The sequence below is a fragment of the Chiloscyllium plagiosum genome, chromosome 12 (assembly GCF_004010195.1).
Source record: "Chiloscyllium plagiosum isolate BGI_BamShark_2017 chromosome 12, ASM401019v2, whole genome shotgun sequence".
Lineage (NCBI taxonomy): Eukaryota > Metazoa > Chordata > Chondrichthyes > Orectolobiformes > Hemiscylliidae > Chiloscyllium > Chiloscyllium plagiosum.
In genome coordinates this window covers 22,175,219-22,195,218 of record NC_057721.1, presented here as the reverse complement: position 1 = coordinate 22,195,218, position 20,000 = coordinate 22,175,219, and the positions used below count along the sequence as shown (strand labels likewise).

At 39.2% G+C, this 20,000-nt stretch overlaps 1 protein-coding gene across 1 annotated transcript in view; it reads right to left on the bottom strand.

The window, feature by feature from the left end:
- LOC122555067 (cilia- and flagella-associated protein 47-like) overlaps positions 1–20,000 on the bottom strand; it is a 451,312-nt gene that overhangs the window by 298,505 nt on the left and 132,807 nt on the right. Inside the window, exons 27-33 of the mRNA XM_043700727.1 lie at positions 19,582–19,788; positions 18,005–18,105; positions 13,044–13,181; positions 10,188–10,410; positions 6,212–6,376; positions 4,218–4,299; positions 1,624–1,731 (exon numbers count right to left, since the gene is read on the bottom strand). Coding sequence (XP_043556662.1) covers positions 1,624–1,731; positions 4,218–4,299; positions 6,212–6,376; positions 10,188–10,410; positions 13,044–13,181; positions 18,005–18,105; positions 19,582–19,788 — 1,024 coding nt within the window. The remainder of the gene's footprint in view (positions 1–1,623; positions 1,732–4,217; positions 4,300–6,211; positions 6,377–10,187; positions 10,411–13,043; positions 13,182–18,004; positions 18,106–19,581; positions 19,789–20,000) is intronic.

The following is a 20,000-nucleotide window of genomic DNA, read 5'->3' as shown; positions in this document are numbered from 1 at the left end:
CATCTGATTTTGCCTTCTCTCTTTCAAACTGCAGTCTCAACTCTACCATATTATGATCGCTGTTTCCTAAGTGTTCCCTTACTTTAAGATTTTTTTATAAAGTCTGGTTCATTACGTAGCACTAGGTCCAGAATAGCCTGCTGCCTTGTGGGCTCCATGACAAGCTGTTCCAAAAAGCCATCCTGTAAGCATTCCATGAATTTCCTTTCTTTGGATCCACTGGCAACATTATTTACCCAGTCCACCTGCATATTGAAGTCTCCCATGATCACTGTGACCTTGCCTTTCTGACATGCCTTCTCTATTTCCCGGTATATGTTGCGCCCCTGGTCCTGACCACTGTTAGGAGGTCTGTACATAACTCCCACTATGGTTTTTTTGTCTTTGTGGTTCCTCAATTCCACCCACACAGACTCCACACCATCCAACGCTATGTCATTCAGCACCATAGATTTAATTTTGTTCTTAACTAACAAGGCAACCCCGCCCCCTCTGCCCACCCTCCGTCTTTTCGATAAGTTGAAAACCCTTGGATGTTTAACTGCCAGTCCTGACCCCCCTGTAACCACATCTCTGTGATGCCTACCACATCATAATCATTCACGATGATCTGTGCCATTAGTTCGTCTGCTTTGTCATGAATGCTACGAGCATTCAGGTAAAGTGCCTTAATGTTAACTTTCTTATCATTAGAGATATTGGAAGTCATAAGATGTCCTAAGTTATCCTTCCTTTTTGCTGCATTCCCAGTCTGTCTCAAGTTTAAATCTGCCTGCACATATGCTATCCTGCTGCTTATCTTTCCATTTAACTCCATGCTCCCTGTTGCTTTCACTTTCCCTTCCCCACAACTCAGAAGTTTAAAGTCCTACTGACCACCCTATTTATCCTCTTCGCTAGAACATTGGTACCTGATCGGTTCAGGTGGAGACCGTCCCAACAGTACAGATCCCCCCGGTTCCAAAACTGATGCTAATGCCCCAAGAAGTGGAATCCCTCTTTCCCACACCAATCCCTTAGCCACGTGTTTACTTCCCTAATTTTCTTATTGCCAATTGATCTGCGAACAACCCTAAAAAAGGCAAAATGTAATTTAGGCACAGTGCTGTTTTTTTCCATGCTTACACAGGTAAAAGATTTAAAGAACACCCCTTATGGCTATGTTTTTGATTTAATAAGCATTACATGCAAATACATGCAAAAAGGCTTCCTGATTCTTGCTATTGGGAAGCTCTATGACCTTTCAATTCAGAGAACTTAATTGGAAACTTTCATCTGACCACTGGGAATCCAGGTTTTGGCTTCTTGCCCAATTCAGCTCCCTTTGCCACGTCTTCCTGCTCCCAAGAGCAGCCAACGATTCCGAACAGTCAACTTTTAAAAACTTACAGCTCTTCTAGTTAAAGTAATTTAATATAAATTGCTGTTGAATAAATTTAAAATTGTCTTACAGTACGCCCTTATATTTTCAAAGAAGCACGAGCTGCAAGAATTATCGGCAAATCTAAACCAGTTCAACACTGAGATATCCAGATAAATAGGATATAATGTTCAGACTACAACTGAATGCAGTTAATAATGTCAGCTCTAAACAACCACGTGATGTGTCTTTATACACTTTACCTTGTAGATCTGTAGCAGCAAGTCAGTCCATGAACGTTTACTGACAGACTCAAACACACCATCACCTAGTTTAAAGATTTCAGTGCTTTCAGTGATCTGCGAACAACCCTAAAAAAGACAAAATGTAATTTAGGCACAGTGCTGTTTTTTTCCATGCTTACACAGGTAAAAGATTTAAAGAACACCCCTTATGGCTATTTCTTTTATTTAAAGTTTGTTTTAAAAAAGGTTTATATAAAATCAAATGTTATTTAGCAGCATAAATCATCCAAATGCATACTCCTTATCTGTAAGAGAATACTCTAGATCTTTGATCCTAGTGTAATGTAGATAATGAGAATGAAGACAGATTTTCTGTTTAGCAGCGTCTTTCAAGTATAGTCCTTTAATAACACAAAACCAATTTCGGAAAGAATGGTTGAGTTTTGTTGTTAATATTCAAAGGCTATTTTATGACACTGATTGTAATAATCGGGTATACATTACTTCACTTTTCCTGTGAATAACAACATGAAAAGTGCTACTATAGTATAGCAGAGGAAACAGATGCAGTACAAATGTGCTAATAATTTGACATTGCTCAAAGTGTGGAACAAGGTATTATAATCCTCTTTCATCCATTTGTAACATGAGCTAATGAAATTTTGCAGTAAGGATGGGAATGAATGAAACATAAAAGGTAAAGCTATAAAATGGTCTTATTACATGAATAACAAGATGACTGTGAGAACTTGGCCCACAATATTAACCTCATATTTCTCATTGTAGAGATGTCTATGAGCCTGCTGAATAGTTTAAGATAAACTATTTCATCTGTTTCTCATATTCAGGTTTGAATAGAACAGGGAGGAAGTGAAGACTGCAGATGCTGGAGATTAGAGTCGAGGGTGTGGTGCTGGAAAAGCACAGCAGGTCAGGCAGCATCTGAGGAGTGAGATAGGAGGAGAATTTCTTCAAAGTAGGCCACCTTGGAAGAGGCTTCCTAGTAAAGGGTCTGTTTCCATGTTGTACATCTCTATGACTCTATATTCTTGGGTATGTTGGATTACCTGGCCATAGAATGTAGTGGACAGCTAGGAGGTAGAATTGCATGGAAGCCTGCTCACTGAGCAAGAAGCTCCTCCTACATAATTTTCCTCTTTGGTGTACCTGAGCAATCTGATGAAAACTCTGATTTGGAGTGAGCATGTCAGATGCTGGACAGCTGAATGTTTGGACCGATACGCATAAATATCCAGTGAGGTTTCAGTGCAGATTGTTTCTCTGCAAAACACAGGATGACTGGAGTATGTTGTGATTTCTATTATGTTTGACTTTACAAAGAACTATGAATAAAAGTACTGATGCTAATCTAATCAGATTAGATCTACTCCATGACACGAAGAACTGTGCTACTTTGCATATCAAAAATGTTTTACAAAGTAAATAACACAGCAAGAATAACACAAATACAATAATAATTGAGTTCACAAAGACAGTCATTAAAATGCTATCATTTACCTCTTTACAAAAATAATTTCAAAGTATAGTGAAATGCAGTTACCCATAAACAACAACTTGCAATGTTACTATCTCTAACAGGATAAAGTAGACAGGCAAGGCTGGAAGGACACAGCAGCGTCAGGAAGTGCAGAAGTTGATGTTTCGGGTGTAACCCTTCTTCAGGTGTGGGGTGGGTGTGGGGGGAGCTGCAGATAAAGGGGGAGATGGGGCACGGTAGTGAAGTGGGAGAGGTGAAGACAGATAGAAAGTACGACCTGGTTGGTCAATGGGAGGAATGAATCCATTTGGTGGCACGGAGCAGTGGAAGGGAGGGGGAGGAGCTGGGAAGGGAGTCAGGGTATGGGGAGGGAGATTATTTGAAATTGGAGAACTCAATGTTGAGCCCTCTTGGCTGTAAGGTACCCAGGCAGAAGATAAGGTGGTGTTCCTCCAATAGGAGCTGTGGTTTGTTTTGGCAATGGAGGAGACCCAGGATGGTCATGTCTAAAAGAGGCCTGTCTACTTTGGATTCCAGCATCTGCAGTTTTTTTTGTCTTTAACAGAATAAAAACCCAAAACACTTTACATGTATTGTTGAAATAAACTGATAGCAAACCATAGAAAAAATTAGGCCCGATGATCAAAAGATTAGTTTGGTGAGCATATTTTAAAATGAAAGAAAATTCAAGATACTGACAACTTCAGGAAATGAATTCCAGAGCTTTAGTCCTTGTTAGTTGAGGTGACAGATGACAATGATGGAACAATCAATGTCAGAAATTCTCATGAGTCCAGAATTAGTGCACAGCAAACATCTTGGGTAGCTATAAGGCTGATGGAAATCAGAGACAGGGAGATGCAAAGTCATTGAAGGATGTGAAAGCAAGGGTGAGAGTTTTTAAAATTGAGGTGGTGCTTCACTGTGAATGAAGATAGGTCAGAAAGCACAGGAAAAATGGCTGAGAAGCAGTCGGTATGAGTTAGGGCATGGAGAGCAGTTTTGAATGATGTCACATTACAGACGGAATGATGAGGGAGACCAGCCAGATTTGTGTTGCCATAAATTTAGCAGCAAATCTCTTATCTGCTGACCAAACAAGTAGGATCCCTACCTGTAGCTGGTTCCATTGTTTAAACTGTTCAGGTTCAAGTAAGAATTCTGGTTTCACATGAGCAAGACAAGCTCCTTGAACTCTGTAATAATGTATAATTAAAATGTAGGAAAAAATGTCATTCATTATGCCCAAAAACTAAAGACTACATGTGTCTTCTGTTTTACAGTACCTAGGGGAAAATGTCATGTTATTTCTGGACAGATTTATTACAATTATGAAATAGGAAAGTCCTCAGATGATAGAATTTTATATTCAAGACTGGAAAATATAATCTACTACAACCTGAGGGTGGGAGCTGAAGAGTATGATTGGATAATGTCTACATTTCCCTGTGGTAAAGATGTCTTGACAATGTTCATATTCAACTGGGCACCAATACAATAGTTAAACAAATAGGGCTGTTCCCTTGAAGGTGATAGTCCTCTACTTGAGAACAATTCATTTAAGTAAAGAAAAAGAATCAGGGTTTTCTTTCCAAACATGGTGAATGGGAGAATTAGCACTAACGAATTGTTATTGTTAGAACAAAGATTTGTCACAAATATCTGCCTGGAGAAATTAACACAATTATTTCAACTAGGAATATCATCAGTTATACATAAACTATATGTCACATTTCTACACATGGATTTCCTCCAGGTGCTCTAGTTTCCTCCCACAGTCCAAAGATGTAGAGCTAGGTGGATTGGCGGTTCTAATTATTGCCCCATAGTGTCCAGGGATATGCGGGTTAGATGGGTTAGCCTTGATAAAACCCTCATGCAAAGTTAGAGGGATGGGTTTGGAGATGGGTCGAGGTGGATTGCTCTTTGGAGGGTGAGTGCAGACTCAAAGGGCTGAATGGCCTCTTTCTGCACTGTAGGGATTCTATGATTTTATTATTCTATTCTATGGTTCTAGATCTCCTCAGAAAATGGTAGTAATGTATTGGATTTTGAAACAGCAACAAAGAACAAAACATAACATAGGTCAAAGTCAAAGTAACGTGTGTCTATGAGAGAATTTTTTCTTCATTCATGAATGGGATTTGAGCATCATTGGCAGGGACATTATTTAATGGTGGAGGTGTTTTACTTTCTTGAATCACTGCGACTTGTATATAAACCACAGTACTATTAGAAAGGGAGTTGCAGGAATTATTTTTATGTTCGTGGGATGTGGGCATCACTGACTAGACCAGCATTTATTGCCCATTCCTAATTGCCAGAGGGCAGTTAAGAGTCAACCAGACTTCAGCGAATCTGAATTCACATATAGGCTAGAACAGGCAAGAATGGCAGATTTCCTATCCTAAAGGAACTATTGAAACCAATGTTTTTTACAACTGTTGACGATGGTTACATCATCATCATTAGGTTAGTTTGCATTTCAGGTTTTTAATGAGTTCAAATTTCACATTCCAAATTTCAAAATCCATGTCCCCGAAACAATACCTTGAGGTTCTGGATTACCAATTCAATGACATTAGCATTATATCATCACTGCCTCTTTCGGCACAGCAACAGCAGAGAAATAATGATGTGGTTCCAAATCAGGATTGAATTTCAAGTCAGGATGGAGTGTGCCTTCAGAGTGGAACTTGCAAACGATGGCGTTGCATGCATCTGCTGCCCTTGTACTTCCAGGTAGTATGTAAATTGCCTTGCTTCCCACCTCAGAAGGGCCTCATGAAATTGTGGGAAATGACAGCATTGTGAGTCATCTGCCCCTTCCCACTAGCATTAAATTCTGCCAGTTATCAATATTTTTCTCCTTAAAGATGTCACCTATCCTGCTGTGTACTTCCTACATATTTTGTTTTTATTTCAGATTTTTAATCATGATTGTACTTTGTTTTTGTAACAGTCAAGGGGGAGCATCTTCAATAAATTCCTCATCTCCTTCTGGGAGATTAATGCAGTGCAGAATTCAAAACACATCTAAAACCGTAAGTTATAACACATTAAATTAGCAAAGCAACCACATATTAAAACAAAAAGATATCCACCTACTTTAAGAATGTAAGCAGTGTTGAATACTGCCAGTGCAATTGTAGTAAACGTTCCATAGGGTCACCGAGCAATGGTTTCTTTCCAGTGAATCCTGGCAGCCACTGGCCACTCAGATGGTTTAGCATTTCATAAATTGTCTTTGTATCTCTACTGATATGTTCTGTGCTGTATTGAGGAGAATTTTAATATTCAGATGCATATAACACTCCAGAGTTCCTTTACTTTACTGTTACTAGCAGTTTCCCAGTTTAGTCGAAGCTCTAAAGTTACAATTCTCCATTTAATTGAAATACACAATGACAGAGCAAGAAAATGCACACTGTGTTCCATACAAAACATACTGATCACAGGTATTGGAAAAACATACACATTGCCCATACACAGTCCATGACTCCTCTTCAAAATCAGAAAGGATGTGATCTTTATTAAAGCCACAACATGAGAGCATAAAATAATCAATTTATTATAATACATATAAAGATTAGAAAAATATCTTATCCTGTAATTAACTAATTTCTGGTCTCTATTTCTGTCTTAGTCTTTTAGAACCTCTTTGTTTCTCTCAGTATTCTTTGTATATTTCTGTGTTATCTTGACCTCCATATTTACCTCCTTTTTCTCACCTTTTGTATAAATCTCTTCTAATCTGTATTCAGTCTATTCTTTTTGTTATTTTTTTCTGCATTGGCACAACATTTCAAAGTGAAAACAGCAGTAAAGGATCGACAAAGAGCTTTCCAAATAGAGAAGTGATGGATGAACAGGATTTAGTGAGGGACTGGTCAGCAGAGTTCAGTTAGTCTTAAGTTTATGCAGTAATTTATAGGACAGCTGATAAAGGAAAAAGTTCGAATAGTCAAGTAAGCATGGATGATGTTTTCGGAAGCAGATGACCTGGATTAGGGTCAGGGAGTAAAAGGTGTATGACAGAGGCTGAAGGTAATGGCTTCTGTCTTCCTAATATTTAATTTCATAAAACAAATGTACATGTTCAATATTTTATGAATAAAGGAGGAGAACTCAAAAGCATGCAAGTTTGGTTAATCACTGTAATTAATTAATTGTGCAGATATCCCATCACTGCTGATTCCCAAGGAATTGCTCAAAAGGATAGAGTGGGATTTAGATAGATTGCAGATTTTGGCAGAGACACGACAGATGAATTTTAATCTGGCAAAAGCACTTTGGAAGATCAAATGCAAGTGCAAATTCTACAATAAGTGGCAGAACCTTTAGGGGCATTGATGTACAGAGGAATCTGGACATACAGTTCCACAGATCCCTGAAAGTGGCAACATGGGTGAATAAGGTGGTCACAAATGCATTCAGCATGCTTGCCTTCCTCTGTCAGGGCATCAAATATAAAAGTTGGCAAGTTCTATATAACTGTATAAAACTTTAGTTAGGCCACATTTGGAATATTGCGTGCAGTTCTGGTCACCGCACTACCAGAAGGACGTGGATGCTTTGGAGAAGGTGCAGAGAAAGCTGACCAGAACTTTGCCTGGTCTGGAGGGTTTTAGTTATGAGGGGAGGTTGATTAAACTCAGATTATTTTCACTGGAAAGACAGAGGCTGAGGGGCAACCTGATAGAGGTCTACAAAATTATGAGAGGTGGAAAGGTCAACCAAAGAGGGCACAGGTTCAAGGTGAGAGGTAGAAACTTTAAGAAAAGTGCAGGGAAACTCTTTCACACAGAGGGTGGTGGGTGCCTGAAATGCACTGCCAATTGAGGTGGTGTAAGTAGGCACATTAGCAATATTTAAGGTGTATCTTGATACTCACATGAATGGGGTGGGAGGCTGCAAACAGAAGGTTAGAAACTGTGTATGGGCAATAAGTAGCAGGTCTATATAAGGATTAGGAATCAGTGCAGGTTTGGTGGGCCAAAGGACCGGTTCCTGTGCTGTATTGAATTGTAGAAATTTTCAACAGGTAATTACAATGTCTGTTACTGTCCAAAATGATCCCCACCTCTCTGTTGGTATTGGAGACTTCAATATTCTGTTGGTATTCTGACTTGCTGAGCTTAATAGTTACCCAAGAAAAGTTAAAGGAATTGATCTCTCTGATCTCTCTCACTTCCAGATGATTTCTAAACTAGCCGTGCCCAACCTCACTCTCCAACTCACCACTGGATTTTCCCAGTCGAGTGTGTGTTGCTGGGAAAGCACAGCAGGTCAGGTAGCATCCGAGGAGCAGGAGAATCAACATTTCGGGCATAAGCCCTTCATCAGGAATGAGGCTTGTGGGCTGGGACTGAGAGATAAATGGGTGCGAGGTGGTGTGGGTAGCTGAGAAAGTGATAGGTGGATGAACGTGAGGGATAAAGTGATAGGTCAGAGGGAGAAGGGGTGGGGGGGAGGTGCGTGGGGGGGATTAGTGACGGATAGGTCCAGAGGGCGATGCCGAGTTGAAGACTTGGGACTGGGATAATATGGGAGAGGGTAAATGAGGAAGCTGTTGAAATCCACATTTATCCTGTGTGTCTGCAGGGTCCCAAGGCGGAATATGAGGCATTCTTCCTCCAGGCGTTGGATGGTAACAGTTTGGCAGTGGAGGTGGCCCAGGACCTGCATGTCCTTGATGGAGTGGGAGGGGGAGTTGAAGTGTTCAGCCATGGGGCAGTGGAGTTGTTCTCTTCGAAATGCTGATAGGTGTAGGGAGGGAACCATTCCCTCCGTGACTCCCTCGTCAGGTCCACGCCCCCCCCCACCAGCCCACACCCAACTCCTGGCACCTTTCCCTACCACCGCAAAACCAGCACCCACACCACTCCCCTCACCTCTGTCAAATGTCCCAAGAGATTCTTCCACATCCGTCAGAAATTTACCTGTACCTCTACCAATGTTCTCTACTGCATCCATTGTACCCAGTGTGGTCTCCTCTACATCGGGGAGACAGGACACCTTCTTGCAGATCATTTCAGAGAACATCTCTGGGACACCAGCACCCACTCCCCCCTCCCACTCCATCAAGGACATGCAGGTATTGGGGCACCTCCACTGCCAAACCGTTACCACCCAACGCCTGGAAGAGGAACGCCTCATATTCCACCTTGGGACCTTGTAACCACACAAGATAAATGTGGATTTCAACATCTTCCTCATTTCCCCTCCCCCCACATTATCCCAGTCCCAAGCCTCTAACTTGGCACCGCACTCCAGACCTGTCCACCACTTCTCTCTCTGATCTATCACCTTCTCCCTCACCTTCATTGACCTATTGCTTTCTCAGCTACCCATTCCACCTCCCACCCCAACACTTATGCCTGAAACGTCGATTTTCCTGCTCCTCGTTTGCTGCCTGACCTGCTGTGCTTTCCCAGCAGCACACTCCTGACTCTGATCTCCAGCATTTGCAGTCCTTATTTTCTCCTACTGGATTTTCCTACTCACACATCAACCCAATGTCTGGCTAATGCCCAGGTCCAATCCACAACTCCCCCCAGACCCTCTGGAGACCTCCAACCCCTGCCCTGACATCCCAGCTGACCCAAATCTCCTGACCACCTTCCCATACAGATGTGCCCACAGCTCATCTCAACACTTTCTGATTCAACTCTCTGACACTGCCAGAAAGTCCATTCAATAATCTAGGCTGATACCTCAGTGAAATACTGATACATTACTTGACAAGCAATCCTTTTAGTGAAATACTAAATAATAGTCCGGAAATCCCTCTCGTACACAACAAGCACTCTATGATGGCACAGTGGCATCCTGACTAATAATCACCCCTCAATGTATGCCACTTCAGATAGATTACCTCATCATTTATTTATATGCTGCCTCATTTCCTTACATCACGAAATACATTGAGACCCCTGGATGTTGGGAAATGTGTATGTTAATCACAGGTTTTACCTTTCTTGCTCAAGGCTTGATCTAACTATTCAAACATTGATGGACTTATTGAAGAACGATAATTACAATTCTCCATTACCCACAAGATTTAATCATTTGTGATACTTACCTTCGCAGCGACTCTGGTATAGAAACAGGATTCATGCCATTTGGCCAACCAAAAAGAGTGAACCAAGTCCGTACTGCATTCAGAACCCTTTGATAGAAAATATCTTCAGTAATATTCTCAGCAGAAAACAGGAGATCTCCCAAATAGTTCTTCCTGCCTAATAGCTCAGCTTCACTCTCTGCGTCCTTCTTTTCTACTTTGGAATCTGCATTTCTAGAACTATCTGTAATAAACAAGATATGCATTTCATGGGCTTTATAAAATTAATACAATTGTGTTATGCCTCAGCAAAGCAAAAAATTTACTTTTAAAAGAAACAGAAATATGTTTTGCAAATTCAGTTTGTGATTTAATCTGTAATAACCATGAAATACTGAATCTTATTGCATAAGCAAGGAGATACAGTGCAATATTGTGCAGCAAATTGTATACAGAAACAACATCACCAAGCACCAATGATAACTAAACAAATATAAATAGTTTAATAATGAAAAGGCAATGGGATAGGTTATGCTTAATGGCAGATCAAATCTCAGAAAATTTCATGCTTGAGACAATCACTGACAAAACTAAAGAATATGCAAAATATCGAAAAAGGTGAATAAATCAAAGACTCAGTTCCTGAACATTCCCTTTTGAAAACAAACAACTTTATTACATTTTAAAAGCTATCTATGGTCCTATCACTTCTAACATGGCGCTCGAGGAGCATAGCCATAGTCATAATGCCTAGTCATTAATGAAATTGACATATTTAACAAATTGGATAAAATATCATTCGGCTTCGTAACCAAACATACTATGGCATCATAAAACACATTACAATGTTCAGCAATATTCAGTACAACTTCATACTTTTCAGGTCTTATGAACAGCTAATGAAAGGCAAGACCTTTTTTTTTCAAAAACCTGAAATAGGTACAGGATATACACTTTGTCCCCATTTTCTCAGGATCTATCATTCCTACTATATAGATCTTAGTAAGTGCTTGACTGCCTCTTTTGACTTCCATTTTGTTTTACTTTAACTTACTTTACAGGAAATTGTCTTCAGTCTTTCAAGTGATGGAGGCATTTCTAGCAAGGCCTTGTTTCTTGTTACCCATCAGACTGAGTGGCTTGTTAAGCCATTGCAGAAGGCAGTTAATTGTCAACCACCTTGCTGTGGGTCTGGAGACACATGTAGGGAGGGCAGTGCAGGAAAAAAATGGCGTGTCCTTCCTAATTTCTACAACAATCAGTGATAGTTTAAAGATTACCTTTCCTGATCCTAGTTTTATATTCCTGATGTATTAATCGAAATTAAATTCCACCAGCTGTCATAACGTAACAAGAACATAAGAACTAAGAGCAGGAATAGGCCATCTGGCCCGTTGAGCCTGCTCCGCCATTCAATAAGATCATGGCTGATCTTTTTGTGGACTCAGCTCCAGTTATCCACCCTCTCACCATAAACCTTAATTCCTTTATTGTTCAAAAAAAACTACATTAGTTTTTAAAAATGTTTACTGAAGTAGCATCAACTACTTCACTTGGCAGGGAATCACATAGATTCAAAACCCTCCGAGTGAAGAAGTTACTTCTCAATTCAGTCCTAAATCTCCTACTCCTAGTTTTGAGGCTATGCCCTCTAGTCCTAGTTTCACCTGAAACATCCTTCTACTTTATCTTATCTATTCCCTTTATAATTTCATATGTTTCGATAAGATCCCCCCTTATTCTTCTAAATTCCAATGAATATAATCCCAGTCTATTCAGTCTGTCCTCATAAGCCAACTCCCTCAACTCCGGAATCAACCTAGTGAACTTCCTCTACACCCTCTCCAGTGCGAGTACATTCTTTCTCAAGTAAGGAGACCAAAACTGCACTTCGGACTCCAGGTGTAGCCTCACCAGCATCCTGTACAGCTGCAACATGACCTCCCTGCTTTTAAACTCAATCCTTTTAGCAATGAAGGACAAAATTCCATTTGCCTTCCTAATTACAAGTTGTACCTGCAGATCAACCTGCTGTGATTCATGCACAAGGACACCCAGGTCCCTCTGCACAGCAGCATGCTACAACTTTTTACCATTCAAGTAGTGGTTCTTCTTACTGTTAATCCTACCAAAATGAATGATTCCACATGTATTAACATTGTATTCATCTGCTAGACTTTTGCCCACTCACTTAAAGCATCTATGTTCCTCTGCAAAGTTTCACAGTACTCTGCACACTTTGCTCTGCCACTCATCTTAATGTCATCTGCAAACTTTGACACACAACATGTGGTCCCCAACTCCAAATCATCTATATATAAGTCATAAGTCTATACGTCAGAAGAACATAAGAACTAAGAGTAGGAATAGACCAGTCAACCCCTCTAGCCTACCTTGATTTGCACAAGGCCTCAGCTCCTCTGCCAGTTCCTTATACCCTCAACTGATCATGGTGGGATTTTAATCCATATCCACAGAGCACTAGTCAAAGCACTTGGATTGCTAGTCAGTGACAGTGTCACAAGCCATCAATTATACATGATGCAGTTCTGGTGTTTATTTTCAGCTGCCAATAACCTAAGCTACTTAGCCAGCACAATTAATATCAATGGAAAGACTTCTTATCCAGATAGGACCCTGCAGGTGCTTTAAGTACAGCATTGGCCTGCTCTGAGTATGCAGAAACTCTGTGTCCTTACTGTCCCCACTGTTGGTATGACAGGATCCCTCCTGGCCAGGTCCATAGCCTTAGCCTTGTCACCATTAGCCCAACTGGGTCAGAGGTCAAATTTTATCATTCTTTGTCAGTCCAGATGAAACACAAAAATTAAAATTGGACAAGTTTAGATTCAATTTTTGAGAATGGCAATAGTTCACCTGTAACAGATTCCTCAAAAGAAGAAGTGGAAGGAGTGAATCTGGTGATGGTAGATGAACTGCATGTGGATGCAGCAGGAGTGTAATAAGGTTGTAGAATAACTTTTCCAATACTGTCATGTTTGCTTGCATTAGTTCCTGAAAAGAACATAAAATATTATGAGGAAAAGCCAATAATTTATTATTGTTTATTCGTACTGGAAAAAACTCACGGTTTACTTGAGGGATGGATGGCACAATGTCGTATCACATTACAAGCAGCATGAAAGTTTGTAAAGAGAGAAGTAGAGTTCCTGACTTTTATAATGTATCTTACTTAAAGTTCTTGTAACCTGAAATTTTCAGAACCAATCGATTCACTCAAAATATTATTGACACTTAATAGGGGAAAGTTATTTGCATCCATGACTACAGTCTCAACTTTGCCAGTGATTGAAAATGATTACAGGAAAATTAAAATGGATTCAGAAAATAATTGCAAGTTATTTACAAAACAGATGAAGAAAAAAGAGAAAGACAACAATAATAACAACATTGTAAAGCATCTGCTTTGTGACTTTGTGATCCGGAAAACATAACTCACATCTAGTACCATAATGCTCAAATGTTACCTTAGTTCCATCAATTAATACTTCACCAACATCTGGATTAAATAAGCTGTTAGCTCGTCACAAAATCTCCAGAAGCACCTTGCTCCTGAGATTATGGATTCCTCTTCCAATGATCACTCAGGCTCTCTCTCTGTCTGTCTCTCTCTCCCTCTCTCTGAGATGTTCTTCTGACAATTAGCTAGGTCTTTCAAGTTCTCACTCTGTTTTACATATTTCTTTCCCGTTTGTCACTTCTTTTCTCAAATAGCTGATTATTTGGTTTTGGAATATCAGCGATAGTACCTCTTGCTCACAGTTCTGTCTTTCTTCACTTACTTTGTGGTTACTACCTTTTGTGTTCTTGTCCTCAATTTGTTTTCAAAACTTGGTCTTTAAAAATTCAATTTTTTAATCTGTTTCTGACATGCCACAGCAAAACAGCCTTTGCAAACCAGTACAGAAGATAATGTCAAATACCCATTGATTTGCCTCATACATGGGCAATTTTAGTTTGGAATCATTCAATCCACTGCTCATTTATAGGTAACTTCCCAGCCATATTCGTAGTTACTGAATGATCTAAGGTTTTGCCTTTTCAATTTAAATGTATCATTTTATTCTTATCAATCCAAACTCACACAGAGATGTTACAGTCATAGTCATAGAGATGTACAGCACGGAAACAGACCCTTCAGTCCAACTCGTCCATGCCAGCCAGATATCCTTATCCCATATCCCTCTCACACTTTCTATTTATGTACCCATCGAGATACCTTTTAAAAATTGTAATTGTACCAGCCTCCACCACTTCCTCTGGCAGCTCATTCCATACACACACCACCCTCTGTGTGAAAACATTACTTATTAAGTCCCTTTTAAATTTTTCCCTACTCACCCTAAACCTATGCCCTCTAGTTCTGGACTCCTCTACCCCAGGGAAAAGACATTGTTTATTCACCCTATCAATGCCCCTCATGATTTTATAAAACTCTATAAGGTCACCTCTCAGCCTCCAACACTCCAGGGAAAGCTCCAGCCTATTCAACCTCTCCCTGTAGGTCAAACCCTCCAGTGCTGGCAACATCCTTGTAAATCTTTTCTGAACCTTTTTCAAGTTTCACAACATCCTTCCTAAAGGAGGGAGAACAGAATTACATACAATATTCTAAAAGTGGCCTAATCAATGTCCTGCACAGCTTCAACAGGATCTCCTAACTCCTGTACTCAATGCCAATTAGATGATGGAGTTTCTATTTTTCATGAACCGCCATACATGTAAATCTTTTAAGTCATGAATCATAACAGAATAAATTGAAACACACAAAACATTATGCTTCATGGATTAGTTTATTTGCATCCTCATCGTAATAGTCCAGAATAATAAAGTTGTAACAGAAAATGATTACAGAGTTAATCATTTAAAATAAAAGAAAATAAGCATGATATTAATAAAGAATGGCTGCTGTTTTACTCCCATTAAATTAACTGGTCAACTGGTCACAAACATCTACTATCAGCATGTTCAAATATGTTATTTTACTTTCTGTAAATAAACAGTTCACCAATATTTTGTTCAAATGATTGTATTCAACCAGCCCATGTTTACAAAACTCAGAACATAATGTCTAATGTTATATGTGATTCCGCAACTGAACAGCACTTACTAAATAATCCTAAGTGCATTTAGAATTACATTAACAGCAAAATTAAAATCCTCCATCATCTTCATAAAGTGGTGCTCATTTATGCTTGCTTGAAGTTACATATATTTATTACAGGCACTTATCCTCTGCAGATAAAACACGCCAACGTATAGTACATGTTTTATGTTAAACAAAAGTAAGAAGACATTTTCCATAACAATTCCTCAACAAATCAAAGTCAACTCGCCAGTGAATCAGAAATCTTATTACATGCAGCAAAAGTGGCTGCTCCCTTTGAAGTTCAGCTAATCTTGTGTTTGTCCTCTTGAGTACAAGACAAAAAGCTTTACCAAGCAATTATTTTTTACCAATACAGAAGTCTTGCATTATCAAGTGACCATTTTCTGTAATGATTTGATAGGTCATTTCAAAGGATAGTTAAGAATCAATCACATTGCCAAGGGTCTGGAATTAAATGCAGGCCAGATTTCTGTCTCTGACAGTTCAATCTTTCCGCATAAGACAAAATGCTTATTCCAAGCATCAATCCAGAAAACCTCGTTAGAACTGCTTCTGACATATTATATCCTTGCACATGTAAGGAAATCAAAAGTGTACACAGTATTCAAAATGTGGTCTCTCAATGCTCTGTGTAAATGAAGCATTATCTTGTAACTTTCATATTCAATTCCACTCATAATAAAGGACAGTGGTGGTGGGAGAAGAGGTCAGGCCTATGGTGAGGGGGAAGAAATCAAGCTTGTGGATGGGATGGTGAGAAAAACCTCCATTACATCTCCCTGTCCAACCATGCAGACCCATTCATTCTCCCTCTCCCGCCAGCCCTATCCGATTCCCATTTCAATGTCCCACCTGTTCTGTGTACATACTGAGTGTTGGAATTTGTTCATAATGCTATGACATAGTGGGTCTGGAGCTGTACGTGTTTCTGAGGGAGTGCTCTGCAGTTCTGGTGTCAGTAGACATTGCCATCTCACCCTCAGCTCACCCTATCAATCAAAAAAAGACTCAAGACAGTCATCAACGTGGCTGGGCTGTACCTTTATTGTTTCCTGCCTCATTCTCTTCCTAAATAGAGGGGTTATATTTGCTACTTCCAGTCTGATAGAACCTTTCCAGAATCTAACAAATTTTGGAAAGTTAACATCAATTAACATACATCATTAGCCACCTATTTGAAGACAGAAACAAAATATTCACTCATTTTGCCTATCATTTCCTTATTTCCTATTCAGGCTCCACACTCGCTTCCTGGAGGACCAATACTCACTTTACTTACTTTGTTCCTTTTTAGATATTTGTGGAAACTCTTACTGTTTTTATGTTTCCACCTAACTTGTTCCCATACTATAATATCTTCCTCCTGTTTTTTTTGGCATTTGCTGCAGTTCTGTATATTCTGACCAACTCTCTTATCTGCTGCTCATTTTTGCGATTATTTGCTTTTTTACTTAAGTTTTCAATGACTCTTTAATTAACTACGGATGGTAGGTCCTCTCTTGGAATTGTTCTTTAGAATTGGAATGTACTATTTTACGTATTATAATATAGCCCCTTTAATATCTGCCACTGTTTCTCTATTGATCTTTTAGCTTGGTATTCCAATTAGCATCAGCTAGTTCAGCTTTCATGCCCATACAGTTATCCTTATTTAAATTTAAAATATTGCCTTCGTCACGTTCCATTTCAAATGAATGCAAATTCAGTAATATTGTTATTTTTGCTACTTAGAAGTGCTTTTACTTGGAGGTGTATCAGAGGCCATGAACAGAAATCTCAAATTAAACCTCCACATTTGGGTTTCACATATTTGGGTTTAAATGTATATCTTTTTAAAATGGCTAACATTGCTGGACTCAAAAATGGCTGAGGTTGATCACATGATCATATTTCTGAAAGCTTCTGTACTGTGTAGATATTCCAGCTAAATCTGACACACAGGGATTGGAGATAAGCTGATTGTTTCCAGCCCAGACAGCTCTGAACAAAGGAAATGAAGGCTAATGTGTTTCTAGTTACCTCATCATCTCACAATGAAAACTCTAATAGGGGAAGTAAAGCTGCACCTGGAGAGAAGCAGGGTGTTGAGGATCCTAAGACAGGGAGTCAGCATCACTCAGAACAGCAGGCACAGTGAGCACTCTGAAACAAGAGGTGAGGTAAGGTAAAGAAAGGTAAGGTCAGGTCTCTGGCATATATTTAATACTTTTGAACTATAGTCTGGTCAAACCACATTTGCATTAGTACTGTGGCTTACATTATAGATTTTTAGACCAATACATTGAGAAACCAACTCAAGGGCAGACTAAAACTAAATTTAGTTTTGTGCAATGATAAGGGGTTAATTAATAGGTGGTGAACTCATGGAATCTCTTCCACAAAGGGCTGGGGAGGTGAAGTCACGGAATGTATTTCTAGATTTCTAGAAACTATCTTTGTTTAGAGATAAGAGGACAGAATGGGGAAATGGTATTGAGATAAAGGATCATGTTGAGTGGCAGAGTTGGAATGATGGGATGAATGGCCTACCTCTGTCTATATGTTACCCAAACTACCTTCCAATTGTTCTATTGAGATAGTCTAGCAGCACTATGGTTACAAAAAGAGAAAATACTGGAAGTATTCAACAAGTCAGTTAGCACCTGTGGAAATTAGTAGGGTTAATGTTAATTTAATTTGATAAAAGAATAATTTTATGAACACTTACCAGTTTTGAGAACAATATGTTGGTCTGTACTGTGGAGGGCAATATATCTATATATAGATAACAGGCAATTATCTGCAGATGCCGAGACAGGTAAGGTGAACCTGCATCAGGACAATAGTATAGTTTGTAAAAAGCATTGCACAATAAATCAAATTTCAAGGGCAAACTTTTAATAATCCAACCTGAGTAAAGTACTTTACATACAAAGTGTAGCAACAGTCTAATTATTTCAATACTGCATCAGTCCAAATTTTCATGACTAGGATCAAAAGATATTCATTAGGTAAATGTACCAAGGAATATGGAGCAAACCTAGCTAATAAAGATGAGGGATTTGGAATTCGCTATTGTCTACCTGAACGATTGGAGGTTTTATCCCAAGCCTGTCCTTGCAATCCTATCTACTGTACATTAGTTTCTCCCCTTCTTTGACAGTCATGGTCAAACTAGTCCCTGATGAAGGAGTAGTGCTCCAAAAGCTAGTACTTACAAATAAACCTGTTGGACTATAACCTGGTGTTGTGTGATTTTTAAATTAGCCTCAAATTAGTTATAAAGAAAGAGAGTGGTTTCTTCAGGATAGCATTACAACCAATACATTCAAGCTATTCTGTGCTCTGCCAAATCCTACAGGATGAACAGCCCATTGTTTTTATTTCAGAAAGTACTTCAGCTTTTCTTTGTAAAGCCATAAATAGGGTTTGATATCCGGAGTAGTTTAGAGATCATCGCATTTATGTTTTGTGCAATGAAATAACTGCACAGAAACAATATCCTGTCACAAAGTCACCCTTTATTTACTTGTACATAGGACACTGGCAATGGCCAGTCAACTCAGAGTTTAGATCAGAGTGGTGCTGGAAAAGCACAGCAGGTCAGGCAGCATCGAAGGAGCAGGAAAATCGATGTTTCGGGCAAAAACCCTTCATCAGGAATCCTTTTGCCCAGTCAGCTCAGAGTCAGTGCCCTGAACTGAGGAGATTCTAAATCCCCTGTTTATATTGGTCAGCCTGGGCTTCCTGAATGGCCCAGGTAAATAACCCCAAGCAAGGATCTCATAGTCAACAAGATCAACCTAGTTCTAATCATTACGGGAACATTCAAATTATTTATTCTTCAGAGTATTTGCAAAGAAGTAAAGCATATCCAGTCCAGATCAGCACAGATCTAGGGGAATTCTAAAGGACAGCAGCTTTAGGCGCCAGCAATGAAAGAATGTAGTTTGGCCAAATCCTGGATGCATCCATTCAAAAAATCATACATTACCAAATGAAGGTTTATTATCTCAACGTTGACATTGGATCTGTTTTCATATGAATAGACTTCTTCGAAGAAGTCTATTCAACTTTTATTATCATCACTGAACACTGCAGGGTCCATAAAAATGATCGATGGATAATAACTTAACACAGTCAACCAAATTGGCTCTCTAGAAATTGGTATTTTGTCAAGTAAAGGATGTGGTTTACTACTATTTCAGTTGCTGGCACATATTTCTTTTTATCAATTTATTTATATGCATTAAAATCCAACAACTCTATAATATGCATGCACTTCTGTGTACTGATATTTTTTACCTGCTCCTGTCCTGATCAATTAATGTAACATTTGCTGATACTGAAATTGGACAGAATGAACAGAAGATAATGCAGCATGTTATGCTCCTGATGGTTTCACTCCTAAATGGCAAAGTTGAGCCTTCAGGAAACTGACAAGTAAAAGGCTTAATCCAATTCCCCTCTTTGGTTTCTGCTTCTGGAACTTCAGCTTGGAGTATACAGTCACTGAAACCAAATCATTTTTTCATTAAATTTTGCAACAGTAAATTATAATACAGACAAGAAATGATAATTCCCCTTTAAGACATCACTCATAAATTCTTTAACATTTCAGAATAAATTATTACGGTACACAAGTTAAATTACAGCTGAACAGAACCTGAACGAACAATAAATATAATGCTAATCTGAGTTTAGAAGCACGTAACTGGTTGTAA